This window comes from Amblyraja radiata, chromosome 5, assembly GCF_010909765.2.
Source record: "Amblyraja radiata isolate CabotCenter1 chromosome 5, sAmbRad1.1.pri, whole genome shotgun sequence".
NCBI classification, from domain to species: Eukaryota; Metazoa; Chordata; class Chondrichthyes; order Rajiformes; family Rajidae; genus Amblyraja; species Amblyraja radiata.
The window spans coordinates 60,473,190-60,500,399 of NC_045960.1; the positions used below are offsets into that span (position 1 = coordinate 60,473,190).

Below are 27,210 nucleotides of genomic sequence, written 5' to 3' on the forward strand. Positions count from 1 at the left end.
GGGCCTTTCATCGGCCGGCGAGGGCTTCAACATCGGGAGCCTCGATCGCCTCGATGCAGCAGTTTGATTTAAAGCCGCGCTGGGCGCTGAAAGGCCCTTCGAACGTGCCGATTCAGCCCATAGAAAGCGTCTGATAAAGTCCAGATACAAAACATGGGGGTGGTTGTCCCCCACCTCTCAAAGCATGGGGCGGGGGGGACGTGCCCCCTCCCCCCCCCCCCCCCGCCCCGCCCCGAGATTTCCGCCCATGGCACGAGTTACTGGAGACAATACAGAGATAACCACCCTAGAAGTCCTGCTTTTCAGTCTTCCTCACTCTCTGAACTCGCATTGCAAATCACGGGACAATGTTGCAAATCACAGGACACTGAGTTCTGGCAGCAAGTGCAATTGGATTTTTTTAAATGAGAAGTCAATTTATTAAAGTTTATAAAGAGGGAGGGTGAGGAGAAGGGAGAGGGAGTGCTGGGGGATACGGGGAAATGAGCCGCCTCAGCGCAGTTGGGGGCTCTGTGTGAGTGGTGGAATATTGCGTTGGGGGAACGGGTGAGTGGTGGAATATTGCGTTGGGGAATGGGTTGTGTTGGGGGACCAGGCCTCCAATGCGACAGGCCACTTTGTCTAGTATGACAATAAAACACTCTTCATGTTTCATTTATTTTTTTTGTTTTTTATGACTGTTGGCAGATCAATTTCCCTCCTATAATAAATAAAGTTCTATCGTATCGTTGACTTGACCTTATGCTGACTGCTCATGGTTCATGATTAAACTACAACTCCCATGATGCTCGTGGCGGTGACGCGTCTGCTGGCGGCGCGGTGCAGGCTGGGATGTGAGTTCCCCCCAGCCCCAGGCCGCCGTCATCATGGTGGGCACCTACTGCTGCGTCCCGGGATGCTTCAATAACACACTCAAGAACAAGGAGCTCTCCTTCCACATCTTCCCCAAGGACGAGACGCTGCGAGGTGTCTGGATCCGCAACTTGTCGTGTCTGGACGAGAGGAAATTTAGCGTGTGGCAGCCGAAAGCCCATCACAAAGTGTGCGACGCTCACTTCGCAGGAGGCAAGAAAACCTACATGAACAATGTGCCCATCGTCTTCCCGCTGAAGGCCGAGAGAGTCCGCAGGAAGGAGCAGGCCAGCCAGTCCTCGCCCTCAGGTACAACACCCGCTTCCAACCACGCGTTAAACGGCCAAGGCAAAACTATAATCCTTGCTTCAGTGCCGGTTTCACAAATGGAAATTGCTTATTTATCCAGGTTGCAGGCAGAGATTATCTTTATCTGTTGGTATTGCATATAATCCGTCTCCAAATGGATTAATTACACAGATGGGGTGATTTCGATATGAACGGTTTGAGCTACTCTATTTACAGTACAAACTGAGCTTTCCAGTCATGCAAACGTGTCGTAAAATGTGTTTTGATTGCGTATTTTCTTGTTAATTTTTGTGGTATAATGGCCAGTTTTTGAAATGTCTTTGATATACAACTGCTATGTTTTTAATTTGGTGCATGGCGGCTCTCCTGATAAGAAAACAATGCTCATTGAAAGGGTATTTTGTATGAATTTAACGTGACTCTTTTTACCCTTTTCTACTTTCCCCTCCCTCTGTGTACTTCGGGCACAAAAAGAACCAGAAACGAGTTAAGAGATTTAGCAAATCCTAACCTGGGCAGAATCTCTCCTAATGAGACCTCTCCTCAGTTACATATTCCGCCACAAATTCCCTAGTTATTTAATTAAGATTGTGGTGAAGTTAAAAATGGGTACAGTTATTACCCTAGTTGCTGTCTATATTTTATTGTGACATATCTATTTCCAGTGAATGCTAATATACTCTGGGGTTTTTCTTTACCGAGTGGAACAGAACACAGCATTAAAGGCACGTTGATTAATTTTACTCATTCAATTATATTACTAAATTATTGTTATTCAGTAATTGGAATGATGATAGTGCATGGAATGAAATGCCATGTTTAGGTGATAGAGGTATTGCTGTTTTATTGGAGGAATGTACTGCGAACATGGCCCAAACTTGTGTCTGACCTGGAAAACTTTTTTTATTGTACCTGCCGAAACTACTTCCTCTGACAGCTTGTTCCATATATCCACCAATCCCTGTGTGGGAAAAGTTTCCCCTTGGGTTCCTATTAAATCTTTCCCCGCTCACCTTAAAGTTATGCCCTCTAGCTCTTAATTCCCCTACCATGGGGGAAAAAGACTGTACTTTCACGTTATCTATTCCCCTCCAGCCTGCCTTCCATTGACCCAGCCTACTCAATCTCGCCCTATAGCTCACACCCTCTAGTCCTGGCAGCATCTACGTAAATATTTTCGGAACCCTTTCAAACCTGACAATATCTTTCCTATGACATGGTGCCCAGAACTGAACACAATATTCTAAATGCGGTCTTACCAACGTCTTATACAACTGCAACATGACCTCCCAACTTCTATACTCAATACTCTGACCAATGAAGGCCAATGTACCAAAAGCCTTTTTGACCGCCTTATCTACCTGCGACTCGACCTTCAAGGTGGCCAGGAACATCGGGAGCTCGCAGGTCCCTGGTGGGAGACTGCTTTTCGGAGCTCGCGCAACGGAAACTCTCCCGCCAGAATCGCGGGGTTTAAAGGAATCAGAGCGGGGCCCAACATCGCCCGGCACGGCTTAAACGGCCGCAGGACTTACCATCGCCCGCCGGGGGCTTTAACATCGTGAGCCCCAGTCGCCTCGACGCTGCAGTTGGACTGCTGGACCACGGGAGAAGAACAAGGGGAAGAGATAAGACTTTTGCCTTCTATCACAGTGAGGAGGTGTTGAAGATTCACTGTGATGGATGTTTGTGCAAATTGTGTTAAGTGTGTGTCTTGGTTTTTTTTTTGTAATGTCATGACTGCAGGAATGAAATTTCGTTCAAACCTTGTCTGTTTGAATGACAATAAAAGGCATTCTATTCTATTCTAAGGAACCATGCACCTGCACTCCTAAACCCCTCTGCTCTACAACAATTCCCAGAGGCCTACCATTTACTGTGTAGGTCCTGTCCTTGTTAGACGTCCCAAAATGCAACACCTCACACTTCTCGCTATTAAATTCCATCAACCATTCCTCTGCCCACCTGGCCAATCAATCCAGATCCTGCTGTAATCTTTCACAACCATCTTCACTATCTGTAAAACCACTCACTTTTGTATCATCAGCAAACTTGCTAATCTTGCCCTGCATGTTCTCATCCAAATCATAGATGTAGATAGATGACAAACAGTAACAGGCCCAGCATCGAACCCTGAGGCACACCACTAGTCATAGGCTACCAGTCCGAGAAGCAACCTTCCACCATCACCCTCTGCTTCCATCCATGGAGCCTATACTATCCATTCAGCTATCTCTCCTTGGATCCCATGCAATCTAACCTTCCAGAGCAGCCTACCATGTGGAATCTCATCGAATATCTTACTGAAATCCATATACATAACATCTACAGCTCAGCCCTCGTCGACCTTTTTGGTCACGTCTTTAAAACAATCAATTAGATTTGTGAGACACGACCTCCCACGTACAAAACCATGCTAACTATACCTAATCAGCCCTTTCCCATTCAAATGCCTGTATAATCTATCCCTTGGAATACTCTCTAGTAACTTCCCAACTAAAGATGTTAAGTTCTCTGGCCTGTAGTTCCCAGCATTTTCCTTGCAGCCCTTGAGTTAGGACAAAGATTTTTTTAAGCTTGTTTGCATCTGAACTGTCACCAAACATGATGAGTATTACACAATAGACAAAACAATGTAATCACATGTTTAATTCTTCCTACGGCATATGCTGTCAGTGCTGTTCATTAAGGGTTTAATTTGCCTTTTCGATTTCAGTGCTCCATAATTTAAAGCAAGATATTAAAAGTTCCTATTTCTAGACATTCTGGGGTAATAAGTGTATTTTTAGAACGCAAATGTAGCCTTCCCACCAATGGTGTGTTCCACTCACAAAACTGACACTGAAACACAACAGCTTTGAATTAATGTCTTAAATCTCCAGCCAATCTCTTTGTTATCACTGTATAATTTAGATTAACAATCTATGTTTAAGGATAGGTCTTGTGTGCAAAATCTTGCCTTTTATCAGGATTTTTTTTCCTCTCGCCCACCACATACAGAATTGAGATATTTGGCAAAAGCAGGATAGTAATGTTGTGTAATGCTCCACTTGCCAACCGATTGCCAGATTGTACGCTGTCAGTTCCATATGCTGTTGTGGTTTCAGGAGTTGAAACCTAGTTACCATTTTCCATTGCATAACCCCCTCTAGGAGTACATCTTGGCAGACTCTAGTGTGTAATGAATGACCCTGGATCATGTTAAGCTACATGATCAAGCCCTGTACTTGGTGTTACCATTACCATTAAAATAGAACCTTTTAGTTTTTTGACAGAATGCATAAAATTGACCCGGTTAATGACCAGATTTTGATGTATAGACCAAAACAGGGCAGATTTGCTTGTTAGTTGATTAGAGGGGTGAAATATGTTTTCTGAAGTCCTAGGAAAAAGGAAATGTTAAGGGCCTGTCCCACTTAGGTGATTTTTTAGGCGACTGCCGGCGACTGTCATAGTCGTAGCAGGTCGCCGCAAAACCGGCGACTGGATCCCCCTATGACAATGTCTACGACAAGCTACAACAACCAATCACCTAGTGGATGTCAAGCTACGACAAGCTACGACCTTGTCGGAGACAACTGAAGACAATTCAGTTGCCGGTACCTGTCGCTGGTTGACGTAGGTAGTCACCAATGGAATTCACCGAAGTCAGCATCCTGGCGACAACCTACGTCATCCTGGCGACAACCTACGACAGCACCAACGTCAGGAGAAGACAAGCTACGACAAGCCCACGGTTGCCGACTGTCGCCGAAAAGTTTTGAACATTTCAAAATCCAGCGGAGACCAGAAAAACGCCACAACTCTTTGGGCGACCGAGGAGACTACTCACGGTCATACAGGCGACACCCTGGCGACCGTATGGTGACAGCCTAATTGACGGCAGTCGCCTAAAAAATCGCCTAAGTGGGATAGGCCCTTTACTTTGTGGAAATCAACACTGGCTCACAGGAGTACAGCTCCGGAAGAGACTCTAGGGTCAGTTCGAAGAAGAAAGTGCAAAATAGCTTATTTTCAGATGGATAAAAGACCATCTGTACTTATTTGTTCAAAAGGGAACTGCAGATGCTGGAATATCGAAGGTACACAAAATTGCTGGGGAAACTCAGCGGGTGCAGCAGCATCTATGGAGCGAAGGAAATAGGCGACGTTTCTGGCCGAAACCCTTCTTCAGACTGATGGGGGGTGGGGGGGGGGAAAGAAAGAAGGAAAAGGGGAGGAGGAGGAGGAGCCCGAGGGCGGGCGGATGGGAGGGTGGGAGGAGACAGCTAGAGGGTTAAGGAAGGGGAAAAGACAGCAAGGGCTAGCCAAATTGGGAGAATTCAATGTTAATGCCATAAGGACGCAAGGTCCCCAGACGGAATATGAGGTGCTGTTCCTCCAATTTCCGCTCAACTCCATTCAAGGTCCCAAGCAGTCGTTCCAGGTGCGACAAAGGTTCACCTGTATCTCCTCCAACCTCATCTACTGCATCCGCTGCTCTAGATGTCAGCTGATTTACATCGGTGAGACCAAGCGTAGGTTGGGCGATCGTTTCGCCGAACACCTCCGCTCAGTCCGCAATAACCTACCTGACCTCCCGGTGGCTCAGCACTTCAACTCCCCCTCCCATTCCCAATCCGACCTCTCTGTCCTGGGTCTCCTCCATTGCCAGAGTGAGCAACAGCGGAAATTGGAGGAACAGCACCTCATATTCCGTCTGGGGACCTTGCGTCCTTATGGCATTAACATTGAATTCTCCCAATTTGGCTAGCCCTTGCTGTCTCCTCCCCTTCCTTAACCCTCTAGCTGTCTCCTCCCACCCTCCCATCCACCCGCCCTCGGGCTCCTCCTCCTCCTCCCCTTTTCCTTCTTTCTTTCCCCCCCCCACCCCCCATCAGTCTGAAGAAGGGTTTCGGCCCGAAACGTCGCCTATTTCCTTCGCTCCATAGATGCTGCTGCACCCGCTGAGTTTCCCCAGCAATTTTGTGTACCATCTGTACTTATTTATTGTGTCTTCCTCATGTTACCTTTTCTTTTCCTGTTAAATATCACCATTTGAATCCTAAATAGTTTCTCAAGTGCTAACTAGCATAAACTGTCATATCACCAAGCTTTCTTATTTTTATTTAGGTCAGCTGACACACGGTGGAAACCATTTTAACAATCCCCAGAATGTCTTGGCATTTCATAAGAAGGCAAAACAAAAGTATGGCCAGAGACAACACAAGAACCTTCCAAAAATAATTAAAGTTCCTTTTGCTGGTCCTACAGTTCAGAAGGAAGGATCAGTTGTTACATCTTTATCATTGAATCATCAAGAAGGTGAAGATGAAAAAGCACGTTTTGAGGCTGCACAGACACTACTGGATATTTTCAAAGTTAATTCGGGCTGTGAGGGCGTTCAGATGACCTCTGTGTGTGAGGCATTGCAACAAATAAATGAAAAGCTGAATACGGAGATTGCTGATTTGAAAGATGAACATGGGTATCTCCAGGCAGAATATAATCAAATTAGCAGTCAGTTGAAGAGATTTAAAGATGGTGAATCCAAATGTTGCAGTCAGATTCCACTTTATTCAACATCCCCTTGGTTGCAGATTAAAGTAAGTTATGAACGTACAAATGCAGTTAATATTGCCAAGTAAATTATATATCTGATGCTGCATAAGAAAACATATTTCTGATTCTGTAGGAACTGCAGAAGCTGGTTCGTGCCGAAGGTAGACACAAAGTCTAGAGAAAAAAGATTGGTGGTGTTTTGGGTTGGGACCCTTCTTCAGACTCCAATCTGAAGAAGGGTCCTGTCCTGAAAGGTCATTCATCCTTTTTCTCAAGAGATGTTACCTGACCCGTTGGGTTACTCCAACACTTTGTGTCTATCTTCTTCATGTTTCTGATTCTTCTACTATATTTAGAAATTAATTTGGTGTATATTTAATTATTTTTTAGCAGATGCAAATAATTTAATATAATGCCCCAATGATTACAGTGTTATCTATATATTCTGTTTTGTTTTTTTAAACATCTAGGAAGCATTTGGCTATGAGATCATATAAGCTGTGTGTTTCTGATACAAATATGTTTGCCTTTATCTTACTAGTGATATAATTTTCTCCAATTCATGAATTCTTGCTTTGTGCTTGGTCTGAGTTTTGGGTGATTTACTGTTGAAATAAATCATGAAACAAAATAACAAAAAAAATAGAAGAAGAATGATGGAATGTCTGACTGTCAACAGGCATGAGACGAGAGAAATGGGAGGACAGGGAGACATCCCGTGTCAAGTGCTAACATAGTTAAGAGTTTTTTATTGTCATATGTCCCAAACAGAACAATGAAGTTCTTACTTGCAGCATAGTTCCATTTAGCAAGAAGCATTAGTAAGAGTTGAAATGTGACATATTAAGATCAGATATGGTAAAAAAAACCCTCAGGATAAATTAAAGGAGATATGGCTGAGACCAATAAGGCCCATTCTTAGTCACGTCTGTGAATTTAAAAAAGCTAGAATGTTCATATCTTTAGAGGACATGCATTATGGCTCTGTAGGTAGGAAAATAGCAATGATTAAGAGTATTCTCTTACAATAAATTTTTTAATGCCTTGCTTTAAGTGTATGATATTTTGGTTCACTTTCCAAAGAATGATCTGAACTTTAAAATACCATAAAATGTAGCTGCCTTATTTTAGGCTGTTCCTTGGGAATAAGGATGACTGACTTCTACTCTGGCTTTCTGGATTCTGATGTGACTAAAGAGGTCAAAGTGGGAACTGCAAAACTTGTCACGGATAGGGAAGGGCGAATTGAGGTGGTGCACTTCTAGGGCATCTTTCAAAGAGCTTCTGTAGTCTCCTGTTGCATAGATTCTAGGTTCTCAATTCCATTACCCACTCCCGAGGGCGTGTGCTTGCCTTTGTTAAACATGCCTACAGTACAAAATTGGATGAATAGTCTCTCTACAGCCCCACTCTATTGCCTGGATGCTGATTGCTAACATCTGCAGCACTGCCTTCAAAAAGAATCAGTGTCCTGCTATTTCTACAAACGGAATACGTAGAAATCACTTGTTTAGAGTGATTGAAGATCACTTTTTGTCCATACTTTAAAAATTAGATTAGTTGCAGGTAAAGTATAGCATGATAATGTGTTGACAACATGGTGACGGTCAGCCTAAAATTTATAAATTGCTCTTCAGGTTGCCCCTACTTTTAATTAAGTTTCCAGTTTTCCTGTGGGAGACAGTCCAGATATAGTTCATGATGACCCAATATGGTGTGGCTTGGATCAGAAGAATGCTGGGATTGACCCTCTCTGGATGTTGATTTTCATAAGCTTTTTAATTATTTTGGGGCAATATCCAAGAGTGCATGATAGTCTTGGGAGGAATTGTTTTATTATCCTTTAAAACTAAGATAACTAAATCCTTTGCTGTATATTCATCATGTTACACTATCCTATACTGGAAGTGTATAATTTCTTGCTTCCTTATTTCTTTAGACTATTTAGTTTTCTAAATGTGATAATCTAGTGTTTATCTACATTTATAACAGTGACATGCTGTAATGAAAGCACTGGGTGTACGTCATTTAGGAATTTTGTAAATATGTAATGCAAGACTATATAACTAAATATTCTATTCCATAGAATACCAGTGTTAATCAGGAGGCCGATCAGTCCACTTTTCATAGAACTAGTAATCAATCCCAAAACTACTCTCTTTGTGTAATTGTTTTCCTTCTCATTTCTATTGCTATTAACTTTGAATCCATCAACTTTTGATGAACTTGCTCCATAAAAATAGTTTCACCTTATCTCCTCTCTGCTTTCTCTATCTCCTTTAATTTAATGCTATTCGTCAGATTACCGATTTCCCCTTACCAGTAGGATGTTTTATGTTTACTCAGTGGATATAATTTTAACTGCCCCACTTGATTGGATGCACGTGAAAATAAGAAGCCTAAAATTAAAACACGTGACAATAATAAACCTAAACTAGTGGTAGGACATAAAGAGTCTTTTGGCAAAAGTAGCTGAATTATCCTGAGGCAAATGCTTGGAAATCATGGAAGCCAACAGAGGGAGTCACAACATGGTATTTACCACACTTCTTTTGATGGGAGGTAATAAAAACCCCAGTGTATATTGGGAGCAATCATAAAGCTATCTGAAATCAGCAACAGGATCAAATAATGATATGGTTGCAGATTATATGATAGTTCTTCTTTAACCTTGTTATTTGATCTTCATTATTTCAATGCCAGTGTTTGTCCAGAGACTTTCCAATTTGTTTAGATGAGGTTAAGCCCAGTAAATAAACAACTTCAACCATTAATTCCTTTATTCATCATATATATATATGTAAATTGTGAACCTAACTACCAACAGAAACTGCCTGCATGTAAAATCTTGCTTACAAATGAATTAGCAATGTATTAAGTGTCTATACAGGTTCTTCACAGTTATAACAGAGTTTCGTTGCCGAGAACTCTTTGTAACCCAAACCGCTCGCAAGTCGGAAATATGGCTGCCCAGGAATAATTTAAATAAAAACATAGGCCAACCAAGGCCAATGTGTATTTAACCCCAGGAATTCGGTTCAATGATTCAGATTTCTCTGCAAGATGCAATGATGTTGCCGTGGACTGAGTTCCACACAGCAGAAGATGCCTGCAACGACACAGCAGTGACACAGCAGCCGCAGGCAGTCGTCAGACTCCCAAACACTTGTTTGTATGTACAGGCTGTAGGCAAATCAAGTGTTTGTAATGTGGGAAAGACCTATAACATGTGTCTATATCTTTCCTTGATTGGATAAATTGCTTTAAAAATGTACTCTTTTAGGAATCGGGTGAATGTAGTGAAGTTCAGCCCAGTGTTTACTCAAATGGCTATACTGATTGGAGTATAAAGACAAGAATCCTCATTACGTCACCTACTCCTTTATCCTGGGCAAAAGCATATAACAAAGTGTTACCAGACAGTGGATTCATAAACGGAACGGCAATAAAAGGCAAAGAAGTTCACATTAAACAGGTGAGAATTTTTTTTTAATTGGATTATTCATTATGAGTGGCATCATTTTGACGTGAAGCTATTTTGTTGTTAATAATTGTAATATAAACATGGTGAAATTGTGAAAATGAGTAAAACTCTCTCTTTGCTTTCTTAAATTGTCTTCTACATCAAATATTAAAAGAAACCCTTTGTATAGGAATTCTGTAGGAAAACAAAATATTGTGTGAAGCATTATAATTATCAGCATGTTTGACTTTCTGTCAAAAAATCTTTTCTTTGGTGGTTTCCTTGAATCTGATCTGTGAGATTAGACAGTGAGTGTGAGTGCCTCTCCATGCTGCACTGGACCACTTGAACCATAAGAATACATGTCAGGCTGTTGTTCATCGATTAACTAATGGTTGCAAGGAAGGCAAATTCAATGCTAGCATTTATATCAAGTGGACTGGAATACAAAAACAGAGATGTAATGCTGAGGCTCTATAAGACGCTGGTCAGGCCGCATTTGGAGTATTGTGAGCAAATTTGGGCCCCATATCTGAGGATGGATACGCTGGCTCTGGAGAGGGTCCAGAGGAGGTTTACAAGAACGATTCCAGGAATGAGTGGGTTAGCTTATGATGAGCATTTTACAGCACTGGGCCTGTACTTGCTCTAGTTTAGAAGGTTGAGGGGGAATCTCATTGAAACTTACAGAATATTGAAAGGCATAGATAAAGTGGATGTGGAATGGATGTTTCCACTGGTGGGATCGTCTAGGACTAGAGGTCATAGCCACAGAATTAAAGGGCGCTCTTTTAGAAAGGAGGTGAGGAGGAATTTCTTTAATCAAGAGGGTAGTTAATCTGATATTTTTAAGGCAAAGATAGACAAATTCTTGATCAGAACAGGTGTCAAGGGTTATGGGGCGAAGGCAGGAAAATGGGACTAGGGAGCAGATATCAGCCATGATTGGATGACGGAGTAGACTCGATGGACCGAATGGCCTAATTCTATTCCCATAACCTTTGAACTACAGCAGGGTGTTCAACACCAACATTCCCTCTAAACATCATCAAAATTAGGGAACTGGGTCTCTGCTCAACCTTATGCAGTTGGATCCTCTTGAATACCTCACCAGTAGACCACAATCAGTATGAATTTAGCAACAACTTTCTCCTCGAAGACCATCCTCACAGGAGCATCTCCAAGGTGTGTGCTCCGACCATTGCTACACTCTCTATACCCATGACTGTGTAGCTATACACAACTCCAAAGCCATCCTTAAATTTGCAGATGATACCACTGTTGTTGGATGAATAACGCATAACGATGCGTCAGATACAGGATTCTGATTGAATGGTGGCAGAATGCCCACACAGAAAGTGGTAGACATTGCCCTGACCATCACAGGTATTGGCCTCCCCACTATTGAAGAGATGCACAAGAGGCGCCGCCTCAAAAGATTATTTAGACAACATTTTCTTGTCGCATAATGCAAATTATCTTCAAGTCTTAAAGTGTTATTTATTTCTCTATCACAGTTTTCACACATTAAGAACATATTAATTTTCATTAGCTTTGTGTGCTGTTACATATTACAGTGGGTCTTCACATCTGTCTTCTGTACATTGAACAAATTGTCAAGGGGGAAAAAAGTAATATTTTTTTTTTTTTAAGTCATCAGATGAAATATTTAGCTTATAAAGGAACACCATTGGCATTCTTGTCCTTAAAAGTTCATTGAACTGTTACCTTAATTGTACAACCCCCCCCCCCCCCCCCCCTTCCCGCATAGGTGCCTTTTATTCTTTGTTCATCTAGTTGGGTTATAATTTATTTTGTGTTTGAGAAGTATAATGGGCATGCCTTGTTTCTTTGGCAAAGCAATAAGGAGTGGCAGGAGGCATTCTTAACAGGAAGGAAGACGATTGCCCTGTTGCTGATTTCTCTCGCATGGCATCTTCCCTGGAGGAATTAGTTGGGCATCCTATAGGCCCAACCATATTTAAGTGACTCATTAATTATGTTCCTCCTTCACTGTTGGAAATAACAGTGTTCACTGGTGTTGGTCCATTCGCCACAATCCCTTCCCACAGAAAAAAAAAGCTCGGACAATATGGATGATTATAAATGGTTAAGTAACATCTGTGCCATGCAAATGCCATTCAATAACCATTTTAATCTAGACAGTGTAACCCTCCTCAGCATTACATTGTTAAATCCCATGCCAATGAATGCTGAATACAAATCCAATTGGAGTGATGAAGATGTGAGAGGCAAAATGGGATTGGTGCAGGAGGGGTGCTTGACGATTGGCATGGATACAATGATTTAAAGAGCTTATTACTGTACTGCATGTCTTTATGACTAATGTTCAAATTTATTTTATTAGTAGAAAATATCTTTTTGAGGTGTAATTGAAATATCAGTTAATAACAGTATTTAGCATATTGATAGAAATACATTTCCAAAAACAAGCCTCTTTAAAAATAGTGAGACTTGCATTTCTCTGATGACTTCCAAGAGTCAAGAGTGTTTTATTGTCATATGTCCCAGATAGTAACCTGTTCACAGGACCTGCCTCGAAAGCAGTGGACAACCCTCAACCGCTTGAGGACAGGCGTCGGACGATGAAGAGGTGGGGCCTCATGGACAGCGCCTCCTGCGAGTGTGGGGACCCAACACAGACAGTGTAGCACATAGTCACCAGTTGCCCCAAACACCGGCCACCGAATGGTGAACGAGGTCTGATTGACCTGGACGATGACATGCTGGCCTGGCTCGCCTCAACGGAGCTGCAGGTCTAAAAGACATACGACCAAATGTCCCAGATAGAACAATGAAATTCTTACTTGCTGCAGCACAACAGAATATGTAAACATATGACCACAATGCTCTAAAACACTTTGCTGTCAATGGAATAATTTTGCATTCTTTGTTGTAGTGTGGGATGATAAAGATGACATATTTGCAATCAATGTTCCATGTATGGGAACATGGTGATAACCAGATCATCTTTTTTGTTGGGGATGATTGAGGGATATATATATATTTTCAAGAACACTACAATCCTCTGCAGCCCCTTAGCAGCTTAGACTCGGTTCTGTACTAGAATGTCTGTCTGTTTTTTGTGCTCATCACCAGAGTGAAATCCACTTATTAAGGTAAGAATTAATCTTTTGAGCAACGACTGACATTTTAAGAGTCCACTAATATGCTTCATTATGATGCTTTTCATTTATCACTTTAAATTGCTCTGAAAGTTACAGACATCTTAGCCAGAAGAATTTCATCAACTTTTAAATAGCTCGGAAAAAACTATAGACAAGCAGACTTTATGAATTTTCATGTGGGTTATTAAAATGTATACAATTTAATGCCAGCTTTGAGATGACTTCGGCTATGAAATGGACAAATGGGTTTCTTTTGGTCCTTAAAATGCCAGAAATGATTGTCTCTTCAAACCACATCACTTGGGTGTTCTATAATGTTATGCTATCAAACTGTTGTTGGACAATGATATTTCAGAAAAGAAAGATACCAGCACTTACCAGAAACACCAGGTGTAGGTTATCTGAATTTATAATGAAGTGAGGTTTTTTTGTTTTTTTTTAATGCGTTGTGCACATTACTGATTTCCTGGTAGCAACATTTTTTGCATCTTCGGGTGTCTTGTTTCTAAATTATTCCTTGGGAAGGAATTTTATGATTATATTGAAAGTTTACTGAATATATTGAATATTTACCTAAAATTAAATCCTGGTCCCAGGAAATGTACGCTATACCTAAATAGACTGTTGCTGATCAAATACCATTTTGTAGTTTATAAACTCATTGGTTTACTTTGTGTTAAAGTAACATAATTCATCTGTATAATGGCAAATCTTATTGAAACATATAAGATTATTAAGGGTTTGGACACGTTAGAGTAAGGAAACATGTTCCCGATGTTGGGGGAGTCCAGAACCAGGGGCCACAGTTTAAGAATAAGGGGTAAGCTATTTGGAACGGAGACGAGAAAACACTTTTTCTCACTGAGAGTGGTGAGTGTGGATTTCTCTGCCTCAGAGGGCGGTGAAGGCCGGTTCACTGGATACTTTCAAGAGAGAGCTAGATAGGGCTCTTAAAGATAGCGGAGTCAGGGGATTTGGGGAGAAGGCAGGAATGGGGTACTGATTGGGTATGATCAGCCATGATCACATTGAATGGCAGTGCTGGCTCGAAGGGCTGAATGGCCTACTCCTGCACCTATGGCCTACTATTGGCAGCAGAAAGTTTTGCTCTGTGGAGAGAAGGCCAGATATCCATATCTATAGTTTAGTGACTTATCACAGCCTGCTGAAAGAATAGGAATCATCACAGTTTATTGTAAGGCTGGTGTCAATCAAGCACCTGTGAACTGTGTTTTATTTCATTACTGAAGTAGATTGAATGTAATCTGTTTTCAACTCCCATTGAGTTGTACCTTACCATCCTTGTAGAGTGAGACCTGGGATATTTTGGTTTAAGGCATTGACCTTTAAGACCCCACCAGTCTCCTACAAGAATAACATCTTACTGTGAAGAATGGGAGGTGAGCTCAGATAGACAGTTAAAATCCAAAATGTCCACATGGAGAAGCAATTGTACAGTAGAAAGCTTATAAGTAACTCATGAGAAAGGTTAAACAGCTTATTATGTTAAATTATTTTAGAATTCAGAAAAGGGTGTCCCAATATCCATACGGCAGCACAGTGGCGCAGCGGTAGAGTTGCTGCCATACAGCGCCAGAGACCCAGGTACAATCCTGACTACTGGTGATGTTTGTACGTTCTCCCTGTTACCACATGGGTTGGCTTCGGTAAAATTGTAAATTGTCCCTACTGTGTAGGATAGTACTGGTGTACAAGGTGATTGTGGTCAGCGCGAACTCTGTGGGCCGAACGGCCTGTTTCCACATTGTATCTGGTCTAAAATAACATGCCTCCTGGCCCACCCCTTCCTCTCATCTCTTTATACCAGTTATCTTCCTTCTACTTCATCAGTCTGATGAAGGGTCCTGACCTGGAACGTCATTTGTTCATTTCTCCCCACAGATGCTGCCAAACCAACTGAGTTTCTCCAGTAGTTTACTTTGTGCCCCATGTTGGAGTTTTTGTCAAATCTCACTGATAGAGAGATAAGCCAGAAGTTAACATTTAACCAAAAAGGCATAAAATGAACATTGGTCCATCTGATAGAAAGTTATATACAAAACGTGAGAAATTTTCAGCCTAATTTTTTCTGATTCTGTTGATACAAATATCAATGATAATTCACTTCTCACGGTAGAGGAAACATAGAAACATAGAAAATAGGTGCAGGAGTAGGCCATTCGGCCCTTCGAGCCTGCACCGCCATTCAATATGATCATGGCTGATCATCCAACTCAGTATCCCGTACCTGCCTTCTCTCCATACCCTCTGATCCCCTTAGCCACAAGGGCCACATCTAACTCCCTCTTAAATATAGCCAATGAACTGGCCTCAACTACCCTCTGTGGCAGAGTGTTCCAGAGATTCACCACTCTCTGTGTGAAAAAAGTTTTTCTCATCTCGGTTTTAAAGGATTTCCCCCTTATCCTTAAGCTGTGACCCCTTGTCCTGGACTTCGCCAACATCGGTAACAATCTTCCTGCATCTAGCCTGTCCAACCCCTTAAGAATTTTGTAAGTTTCTATAAGATCCCCTCTCAATCTCCTAAATTCTAGAGAGTATAAACCAAGTCTATCCAGTCTTTCTTCATAAGACAGTCCTGACATCCCAGGAATCAGTCTGTACGCAATACTCCAGGTGTGGTCTCACCAAGACCCTGTACAACTGCAGTAGAACCTCCCTGCTCCTATAGTCAAATCCTTTTGCTATGAAAGCTAACATACCATTCGCTTTCTTCACTACCTGCTGCACCTGCATGCCTACTTTCAATGACTGGTGTACCATGACACCCAGGTCTCGCTGCATCTCCCCTTTTCCTAATCGGCCACCATTTAGATAATAGTCTGCTTTCCTGTTTTTGCCACCAAAATGGATAACCTCACATTTATCCACATTATACTGCATCTGCCAAACATTTGCCCACTCACCCAGCCTATCCAAGTCACCTTGCAGTCTCCTAGCATCCTCCTCACAGCTAACCCTGCCCCCCAGCTTAGTGTCATCCACAAACTTGGAGATATTGCCTTCAATTCCCTCATCCAGATCATTAATATATATTGTAAATAGCTGGGGTCCCAGCACTGAGCCTTGCGGTACCCCACTAGTCACTGCCCGCCATTGTGAAAAGGACCTGTTTACTCCAACTCTTTGCTTCCTGTTTGCCAGCCAGTTCTCTATCCACATCAATACTGAACCCCCAATGCCATGTGCTTTAAGTTTGTATACTAATCACTTATGTGGGACCTTGTCGAAAGCCTTCTGGAAGTCTAGATACACCACATCCACTGGTTCTCCCCTATCCACGCTACTAGTTACATCCTCGAAAAATTCTATAAGATTCGTCAGACATGATTTACCTTTCGTAAATCCATGCTGACTTTGTCCAATGATTTCACCACTTTCCAAATGTGCTGCTATCTCATCTTTAATAACTGACTCTAGCAGTTTCCCCACTACCTGATGTTAGACTAACTGGTCTGTAATTCCCCGTTTTCTCTCTCCCTCCCTTCTTAAAAAGTGGGGTTACGTTTGCTACCCGCCAATCCTCAGGAACTACTCCAGAATCTAAAGAGTTTTGAAAGATTATTACTAATGCATCCACTATTTCTGGAGCTACTTCCTTAAGTACTCTGGGATGCAGCCTATCTGGCCCTGGGGATTTATCGGCCTTTAATCCATTCAATTTACCTAACACCACTTCCCGACTAACCTGGGTTTCACTCAATTCCTCCAACTCCTTTGACCCGCGGTCCCCTGCTATTTCCGGCAGATTATTTATGTCTTCCTTAGTGAAGACGGAACCAAAGTAGTTATTCAATTGGTCCGCCATATCCTTGTTCCCCATGATCAACTCACCTGTTTCTGACTGCAAGGGACCTACATTTGTTTTAACTAATCTCTTTCTTTTCACATATCTATAAAAACGTTTGCAGTCAGTTTTTATGTTCCCTGCCAGTTTTCTTTCATAATCTATTTTTCCTTTCCTAATTAAGCCCTTTGTCCTCCTCTGCTGGTCTCTGAATTTCTCCCAGTCCTCTGGTACGCTGCTTTTTCTGGCTAATTTGTACGCATCATCCTTCGCTTTGATACTATCCCTGATTTCCCTTGTTATCCATGGATGCACTACCTTCCCTGATTTATTCTTTTGCCAAACTGAGATGAACAATTTTTGTAGTTCATCCATGCAGTCTTTAAATGTCTTCCATTGCATATCCACCGTCAACCCTTTTAGAATTAATTGCCAGTCAATCTTGGCCAATTCACGTCTCATACCCTCAAAGTTACCTTTCTTTAAGTTCAGAACCATTGTTTCTGAATTAACAATGTCACTCTCCATCCTAATGAAGAACTCAACCATATTATGGTCACTCTTGCCCAAGGGGGCACGTACAACAAGACTGCTAACTAACCCTTCCTTATTACTCAATACCCAGTCTAAAATAGCCTGCTCTCTCGTTGGTTCCTCTACATGTTGATTTAGATAACTATCCCGCATACATTCCAAGAAATCCTCTTCCTCAGATTCAGATTCAGATTCAATTTTAATTGTCATTGTCAGTGTACAGTACAGAGACAACGAAATGCATTTAGCATCTCCCTGGAAGAGTGACATAGCAAATGATTTGAATAAATAATAATAAGTGTCCGGGGGGGGGGGGGGGGGTGATTGGCTGTCACCGAGGTACGTTGTTGAGTAGAGTGACAGCCGCCGGGAAGAAGCTGTTCCTGGACCTGCTGGTTCGGCAACGGAGAGACCTGTAGCGCCTCCTGGATGGTAGGAGGGTAAACAGTCCATGGTTGGGGTGAGAGCAGTCCTTGGCGATGCTGAGCGCCCTCCGCAGACAACGCTTGCTTTGGACAGACTCAATGGAGAGGAGCGAGGAACCGGTGATGCGTTGGGCAATTTTCACCACCCTCTGCAATGCCTTCCGGTCGGAGACAGAGCAGTTGCCATACCATACTGTGATGCAGTTGGTAAGGATGCTCTCGATGGTGCAGCGGTAGAAGTTCACCAGTATCTGAGGAGACAGATGGACCTTCTTCAGTCTCCTCAGGAAGAAGAGACGCTGGTGAGCCTTCTTGATCAGAGTTGAGGTATTGTGGGTCCAAGAGAGGTCATCGGAGATGTTGACTCCCAGGAACCTGAAACTAGAAACATGTTCCACCTCCGTCCCGTTAATGTGAATGGGGGTGTGCGTGCCGCCCCTGGACTTCCTGAAGTCTACAATGAGCTCCTTGGTCTTCTTGGAGTTAAGGGCCAGGTTGTTGTCAGCGCACCATGCTGCTAAGTGCTGGACCTCCTCCCTGTAGGCCGACTCATCGTTATTGCTGATGAGGCCAATCACCGTTGTATCATCTGCATACTTGATGATGGTGTTAGTACCATGTACAGGTGTGCAGTCATAGGTGAAGAGGGAGTAGAGGAGGGGGCTCAGCACACAGCCCTGTGGAACGCCGGTGTTCAGGGTGAGGGTTGAAGAGGTGTGCTTGTCTAACCTAACAGACTGGGGTCTTGGTTAGAAAGTCCAGTATCCAGTTGCAGAGGGAGGGGTCGAATCCCAGGTTACCGAGTTTGGTGATCAGTTTTGATGGTATAATGGTGTTGAATGCTGAGCTGTAATCGATGAACAGCATTCTTACGTAAGTGTCTCTGTTGTCGAGGTGGGAGAGGGCGGAGTGAAGTGCCGTTGAGATGGCATCCTCCGTACTCCTGTTCTTGCGGTAGGCAAACTGATAGGGATCCAGTGTGGGGGGTAGGCAGCTTTTGAGGTGTGCCAGGACCAGCCTCTCGAAGCACTTGGTGATGATGGGGTTAAGTGCAACTGGGCGGAAGTCGTTGAGGCTTGCCGCAGTGGAGTGTTTTGGCACTGGCACGATGGAGGTGGTTTTAAGGCACGTGGGGCCAACTGCTTGGACAAGTGACAGGTTGAAGATGTCAGTCCAGACGTCTGTCAGCTGCGCAGCACAGGCCCCGAGCACGCGCCCGGGGATACCGTCAGGGCCAGCAGCTTTACGTGCATTAGTCCTACTCAGTGCCACGTATACGTCGTAGGGGGCGAGTGTGAGGGGTTGGTGATCGGCAGGTAGCACAGCCTTGATGGCTGTCTCTAGATTGTCCCTGTCGAAGCGGCCATAGAAGTGATTAAGCTCCTCAAGGAAGGAGGCGTCGCTGGATGTGGGGGTGGTGTTGGAGGGTCTGTAGTCCGTGATGGCCTGGATGCCTTGCCACATGCGTCGGGGGTCGGAGTTGTTGTTGAAGTGCTCCTCAATCCTGAGCTTATGGCAGTGCTTGTCCTTCAAATCCTCAGCACCCCTGCCAATTTGATTCACCCAATCTAATTTCCTGTTTGATACCATCTCCAACTTCACTACTACTGTTAGGTGGCCTGTACACAACACCCACCAGCGTTTTCTGCCCCTTAGTGTTTCGCAGCTCTACCCATACCGATTCCACATCCTCCAAACTAATGTCCTTCCTTTCCATTGCGTTAATCTCCTCTCTAACCAGCAACGCTACCCCACCTCCTTTTCCTTTCTCTCTATCCCTCCTGAATATTGAATATCCCTGGATGTTCAGCTCCCAGCCTTGGTCACCCTGGAGCCATGTCTCCGTGATCCCAACTATATCATAATCATTAATGGCTATCTGCACGTTCAACTCATCCACCTTATTACGAATACTCCTTGGATTGAGACACAAAGCCTTCAGGCTTGTTTTTACAACGCTCTTACCCCTTACACAATTATGTTGAAAAGTGGCCCTTTTTGATTTTTGCCCTGGTTTTGTCTGCCTGCCACTTTTACTTTTCACCTTGCTACCTATTGCTTCTACCCTCATTTTACACCCCCCTGCCTCTCTGCTCTTGTACCCATCCCCCTGCCACATTAGTTTAAATCCTCCCCGACAGCACTAGCAAACACTCCCCCAAGGACATTGGTTCCATTCCAGCCCAGGTGCAGACCGTCCTGTTTGTACTGGTCCCACCTCCCCCAGAACTGGTTCCAATGCCCTAAAAATTGAATCCCTCCCCCTTGCACCATTTTTCAAGCCACGTATTCATCTGCAATATCCTCCTATTTCTACTCTGACTGGCACGTGGTACTGGTAGTAATCCAGAGATTATTACCTTTGAGGTCCTACTTTTAAGTTTATCTCCTAGCTCCCTAAATTCATCTTGTAGGACCTCATCCCTTTTTTTACCTATATCGTTGGTGCCAATATGCACCACGACAACTGGCTGTTCACCCTCCCCCTCCAGAATGTTCTGCAGCCGTTCAGTGACATCCCTGACCCTTGCACCAGGGAGGCAACATACCATCCTGGAGTCTCGTTTGCGGCCGCAGAAACGCCTATCTATTCCCCTGACAATTGAATCCCCTATTACTATTGCCCTTCCACTCTTTTTCCCCCACTCATGTGTCGCAGAGCCACCCATGGTGCCATGAACTTGGCTGCTGCTATTCCCCTGATGAGCCATCTCCCTCAACAGTATCCAAAATGGTATACCTGTTTAGGAGGGAGATGACCGCAGGGGACTCCTGCACTACCTGCCTACTGCTTTGCTGGCTATTGGCCACCCGTTCCCTTTCTGTCCTCTTACCTTTTACCTGTGGTGTGACCAACTCGCTGTACGTGCTATCCACGACTTTCTCAGCATCGTGGATGCTCCAGTTTGAATCCAGCCGCAGTTCCAATCGTTCAATGCGGTCTGCCAGGAGCTGCAGCTGTACACACTTCCTGCAAACGTAGTCACCAGGAACACCGACCATATCCCTGATCTCCCACATGTTGCAGGCTGAGCAAACCACGGGGCCAATCTCCACTGACATATCTTACTCCCAAATTAACTCTATATTAAATATTAAAAAACACAAAACTTTATCCTTTAAACTTTACTAATAAATACTAATAAATACTGTACACTTAACTCCCAGAATCCTTAACCTGAAGGCAGAAATGTAAAAATGTAAATCAGAGGCTTCCAACCGACTCCTTCTCTGGAACGTTGCTGATTTTGGTGTCAGGTTCCCCTCCCCTCGCACCAACGGCTCCCTGGACCTCTGTGAAAGCAAGCCCCGCGATGTATTTTATACTTACAGCGCAGGTACTCCTCCCCTCGCACCAACGGCTCCCTGGGCCTCTGTGAAAGCAAGCCACGCGATGTATTTTATACTTATTGGCTTGTGGCATGGGCACAATATGTGTAAGTTTCTCTGATTTTCTTGTAAAGAAAGTGAATTGCCTTGCTGGCTCATTGCATTGCATCATCATTGCAAAGGTGGAATGGTATTTTTTAATTGTGTTTTCACATGTTACAAATTTAGCACAATGAATTGAGACAGTGCTGGCATATTTAGCCTAGTTCGGTCATCTTTGGTCTTAGAATTGTCTGTTCTGTGAAATACACGATTTTCCGCTGTGCAGATTTCTGACCAGAACTCAGTTCAAAAATGCCTTATTTTCAAATGTTTTATTTTTGTTTGTTTATTAATTCAGGAACCTGATGATAGCCCAACAGCAACATGTGCCTTCCAACAGAGTCTGAGATACTGGATGTACCCAAGGCTGCCCTGGCTGCAGCTTTTCCCAAGAATTGGAGTTAACAGTATATCAGTTGATGATGCCTTACAGTGGAATCCAGATTACAAGATACAGAATATTCTAATGAAAGACTGGTAAGCCAATAATAACCAGTCAAAAAAAAAACATGCAGAGAAAAATATCCAGCATTTGAGCCCTAATATTCAGTTGTGAGAAAATAATTGACGAACTTGCCATATGTATGTTCAGTCATCTTTGGTTTTAAAATGTTTGTTCTTTGCTTGTGGAATAGTGACACAATTTTAAATGAATTTTAAAATAGTTACGTGCCTTCCATCGTGCAGATATCTGATTAGATGTCTGCTCAAAAATAATCAGAATACATTCTTTGTTTAATACTTCAACCTTCATAAGATATGATCTATCAAATAGATGAATTCTTGGCCTAGTATTAAATGCAATCAGTTGGAAATTCTTGCTGAAATCAGCACTGGTGTCAAACCCCATAAGCCAATATCTCAAAATCAATCCGGTTACACTAATGAAATAGCTTTTGGATGGGGATAAATGTAGGATGGGCCCTACACCTGTATTGAAACGATAAAAACTGATGCAAATGCGATGACTCATTGATTCAACCAAGCAGCCATGATGCTGTTTCACTTAAAATGCTAGTGAAAATTTATAACAATTATGCTTATGATATTTTTGCAGTATTTGGTCTGAATGAGAAATTTTAATGTTTTAAAATATACATTTCATTTAAACCTGTTTATGGTATCATTCTTTGTGGTTAAAGGAATGCAATTAATTTTCATACACTGAAACCTGCAATTAATTCTCTTTTAGGTTGTCGACCTTTAGCTCACTCTTTGACCTTCTGCAATCTGGTCATTGCCCTTTCTTTTATATCTGTACATACCAATTCACAGTACTCTTCAGGGTTGCTTTTGAATCCAGAAGAGAATCAATTATTGCCTTGTTGTATCCAGCAAGTGTGGAAGTTTTGGAAGCGATGAGATTGTCAGGTAAAAATTACTTGTATTATTCATTTTGAATCAAATCGGATAGCACAGACATAAGCAGAATGAAGAATTGAGTAAAATTGTGATAAACTCTGAATAGCATGTTTTTTTAATTTTCTTGTGAATATTAATCATACATCCTTGCTAACAATTCCACCATTTTAACCTTTCACGTTGCCGTCTATGACCAAAACTATAAGTGCGAAAATATGAAAGAAATATGAAAATATGATTTTACAAAAGCTAATTCACAAATTATGCATCAAGTATTGACTATATAATAAGCAATGCTATTTTCGAACTACTATAATTTCGGAAGTGATGATTAGATTTGTTTTCTAGAGAAACAGCCTATATAATTTCCGTCTGAAGAAGGGTTTCGGCCCGAAACGTCGCCATTTCCTTCGCTCCATAGATGCTGCTGCACCCGCTGAGTTTCCCCAGCAATTTTGTGTACCTTATATAATTTCCTTGTTCATTTCATCTTGTGCAGAAGTTGTCTTTTCAACATATTTGGTGGAGCACTCTCAGGAAGGTGGTCACATGAATCTTTCTTTGCTAGAAGGGCATGGATTAACGCATCATAAACCAGCTTTCCTGTAAGTAAACCATATAGTTATTCTTTGTTGGGAATTGTTTTGACATTTTGCTATGGTCCTTTAAATTTCCAGTGTGCACTGGACTTTTTGATGTTTCCAATTTTTGTTTCTTGGTAGTATCATTGCCTTGGAATAAACTTGTGAAGCACTAAATGCAGGCACACAGTGACAAAGACAAATTAAAATTTTCCGTTTTATATGAATTGCAGAGCACATTAAATGCTTTCACACACAGACTGCAATTTATTAAAATTACAATCTGTGTTCTAATCTTGATGTGGAAATTTAACACCAAGACATCTCTGGTTCTAATCATTATAAGGCACGTGGAGATTTGGGATATTTATTTAGAGTAACATTGATCTATATTTATATTGTGAACAGTCAGAAGCAGTTAAAAGTTAAGATCTAGTTCTGTCTTCTCCCCCGCCCATTGTACTCATACAGCTCCAAAGGCTAAGTGGCTGATATCCCAAGTTGAAAAAGAAGCCAAGTAACTTTTGATCACAATATTTAACTAGCAATTATCTTCTTGTTAGTTGGATTTCATAAATATTTTAATGTTTCTCTCTTTAATAGAAATAATGAAGGAAGTGTTAACCAAACCAACCATACACATTCTTTATGGATTGAAAAGACTTCTGTGACAGAATCTGAGGAAGGTTTTGCTACAAAAAACTCATCAGGATGCTATCTGTATCCTTTGAATATTTGTCAGTTTTTTTTTTACTAGCCAAGTGTGCAAACAAGACAAATACTATGGTTCATTAGTTGTGCTGTGATCGGGATCCTACACTGATCTTGATGTTCTAAGAAATGAAGAACTACTGGTACACAGCAAAGATTCAGTCAAAATAGTTTTATTCTGAAATGCCACTCACCCATATTAGAACATTGAAATATAATTCTGTTACAATGATATAATTCAGAGTAATATTTGAAGCACTTTTCATGTAGCACTGTTCACATTCATATCAGAATGTCCCAAGGCTCTTTACAGTATCAAGTGGAAGCAGAACCTTGTTCTTCATGGATGCCTGCTGTGCACAACATGATAACGACCAGATAATATTGTACAAAACAAATTTTGGCAGGACAAGGGTACATTTTCTTGCTCATCATGAGGATCTATTGCTGCCTTAAACTTTACCTGGACCACCATGTTTATCAGTGCAGCACTCTTAATTCTGTACTGGAGGATCAGCCCGGATGTTTTTCCTCAAATCTGAACCCATAAACTTCTGCCTTGATGGTGAAAGTACTGCAAAGGTGAGATCTAATGAAGAAAAATGCTGCACTTAGTACTAGTGAGTACTTGTAGGCACAACATAGATTTCAGCAACTGGTTATAGTTAATCCTTAAATATATTGCTTTCCACAAATCCATCATTATTTTATTGCTCCTTGGTTCCAGTCATTTATCTTGTATTTCACCAGTACATAATTTCTACATTATATAATTAATGTATTTCATTTACTTTGCTGTAGCTATTTTGTGCTTCAGTGACAGTCCACATTCCATTGATTTAGTCTTCATGAAATATGCAATGTGTTATTACATAAACTTTATACTGTCATTTAATTTAGACGGGTATTCTAATGTGCCAGAATAGCTTTATTCTAGATTGTTCAAACTTATAGTTAAATTTCAAAATTCCTCCATGGCTTTACACTTCTGAAATAGCTCCAGTTTCTACTACTCAGATTTTGTCATTCCTTCAATTCAACTGTGACCAGCTCCCAGGGAGCTGCATTTCAGAATCTGGTATTCTTTTATCATAGATGAGACCCTCGCATGTTCTTGCTCAGAGTCCTCACCTTTCATCCCATCAGCTATCGCATACAGCACATAATCCACTGACATTTTCACCACCTCCAACTAGTCACTTCTTCCCATCCCTTCGGCAGAGACCCTTCCCTTGGTGTAAACCAGCATCTGCTGTACCTTCCTACACATTCTTCCTCTTGAGTTCTTCTCAACACCTATCTCTGCTTTTACCATCTACCCTAATCATGTCCTTGCAGATTAATGTCAGTATCATTTGGGAATGCTCCTATGAGGTGCCATGATATTTTGTTAGATTAATTATATACAAGTGAAATAACATGTCATTTCATTGGTATAGATTACAAAAAATTGCATGATGGAGAATGAAAGAAACCAAGTGTACAATATCTAATTTCAATAGTGATATCAAATACTTTTTGTAAACATGAAGTGTATTTCCTTATCATTGTAACTAGACATCATCAACAACAGGATAAGCAGCTTAAATTCCTAGTTGTTGTTGAAGGGTCCTCTGCAGAATCCTTGATCACCTTTTTGATGAACTCGTCACATACAGTTGCACAAGAGGGTGTACAAAGAGGCCTGCCGCCAACATTGCTTTGCCCAGTTGCCTTCCCTGGAGCTTCTTTGCAATTGCTACAGGTAAATTTCTTTCATTCTAACATTAAATGGCTGAAGCTATCAAAGGCAACTGAAAAGTATTGCAAGATTATTTTAAAAAAAAGGTATTACTTTAAGTGCCAGTTTTATAGATTGGATATCATTTAACAGTGTTCACAGTTGTAGGAACCTATATTATTGCTTCCAAACCTTGTCATGAAATCTTAGAAAAATAATGGGAGTTGGAAAGTAGCACGGTTGTAGCAAACGGTGAATGTTTGTCAGTTGTAAAAGCCATCAGGAAATATTTACACTGGATGGATAAGTGTGCGGGTGGTGGGTATCAACTGAATATAGCAAATAATTTACTCTTCTTGGTCCACAATCGGTACTCAAACCACCTAATCATCATTTTATTTACTTTCCCTTCCAAAGGTTGCCAATACATGTGGAAAAGTCAAGAGCTGCCTTGGTTCTATCAACTCAAACAGTCTAGAGATTACAGGTCCCATTCTTCCTCACTCTATAGACTGTATTAATCGCATTCTCCAGTCTAATGAATATGGTGAAACAGTAACTGTTGTTAATGTTCATGAGTGTACCTCTGTCTTCAATGTAAATTTACCTAGTTAGTGTTTGGCTTTTGACTAATATTATGGATGCTAATATATCATTAACATGGCATATGAAGGAAACCCATTGGATATGAACTGTTATTAATAGTTTCACATTTTAGTATATCCTATGAGGCTAAGTTATTGCAAAGCTAACAAAATAATTGTAAATGGATGGAAAAAATGAATATGCTCAAAATAAGGACACTAATCATAGATTAGTCACTATGAAATTTCCTTTAAGGCAAAAATTGGCTCATTGTGAAAATTGCTAGTTACATTTCCCATTTACTGTTCCAATTATAATGAAGATTAAATATGCTGTCAATACTGAAAAAACCTGTGGTATAATTCAGATCAAAATTGTGAATATGTATAAGTCTTTTTATATAATCTGGTTTGATTATGGCATTAGAATGTACTAAGTTATATTTCTATTATGTATTACCCTTTGACTAATAGGAATGTTTGGATGTAGGAGATAATCTCAATTTTTATATCCAAAATATTTAATAAATAATCTATTTGGTGCATCTCATTAAATGGTATCCAACTCGATTAATTCTCTAATGATTTTACACATTGAAAAAGTGATCGGTAAAACATTGCAGATTATTTGGCTTTCACTTTAGTGCATTTCAATTTTTTACTTTCTTGATCACAGGGTTCATCATGGGCTTTCTCTGCGAGCTTCGGTTTCCCCCCACACTCCAAAGACAAACAGATA

The 27,210-nt window shown here is 41.6% G+C and overlaps 2 protein-coding genes and 1 long non-coding RNA gene across 5 annotated transcripts in view; 1 reads left to right on the forward strand and 2 right to left on the reverse strand.

Moving 5' to 3' along the window:
• The first annotated feature begins 814 nt into the window (after window positions 1-814).
• Window positions 815-27,021, forward strand: LOC116973358 (protein downstream neighbor of Son-like). 2 transcript variants are annotated; one of them, XM_033021341.1, is made up of 9 exons: window positions 815-1,161; window positions 6,274-6,746; window positions 9,986-10,177; window positions 21,812-21,990; window positions 22,706-22,884; window positions 23,375-23,480; window positions 24,060-24,176; window positions 25,725-25,911; window positions 26,305-27,021. In XM_033021341.1, the coding sequence occupies exons 1-9, from the start codon at window positions 867-869 to the stop codon at window positions 26,500-26,502; spliced, it is 1,926 nt and encodes a 641-aa protein (XP_032877232.1). In that variant the 5' UTR covers window positions 815-866; the 3' UTR covers window positions 26,503-27,021. The 2 variants fall into 2 exon arrangements, with proteins under 2 accessions (XP_032877232.1, XP_032877233.1); XM_033021342.1 differs by lacking the exon at window positions 24,060-24,176.
• LOC116973360 lies at window positions 2,270-22,737 on the reverse strand. Its single transcript, XR_004412044.1, has 3 exons — window positions 22,726-22,737; window positions 22,083-22,085; window positions 2,270-2,365 (listed from the first exon to the last, which is right to left on the reverse strand). It is a non-coding gene; the product is annotated as an uncharacterized LOC116973360 (long non-coding RNA).
• mmut (methylmalonyl-CoA mutase) overlaps window positions 23,351-27,210 on the reverse strand; it is a 42,307-nt gene continuing 38,447 nt past the window's right edge. Inside the window, exon 13 of one of the 2 annotated variants that reach the window (XM_033021340.1) lies at window positions 23,351-23,478. The gene's annotated coding sequence lies outside the window, so the exon portion shown is untranslated. Of the gene's footprint in view, window positions 23,479-24,327; window positions 24,757-27,210 lie in introns of those variants that run through there. The other variant, XM_033021339.1, reaches the window with a different exon arrangement.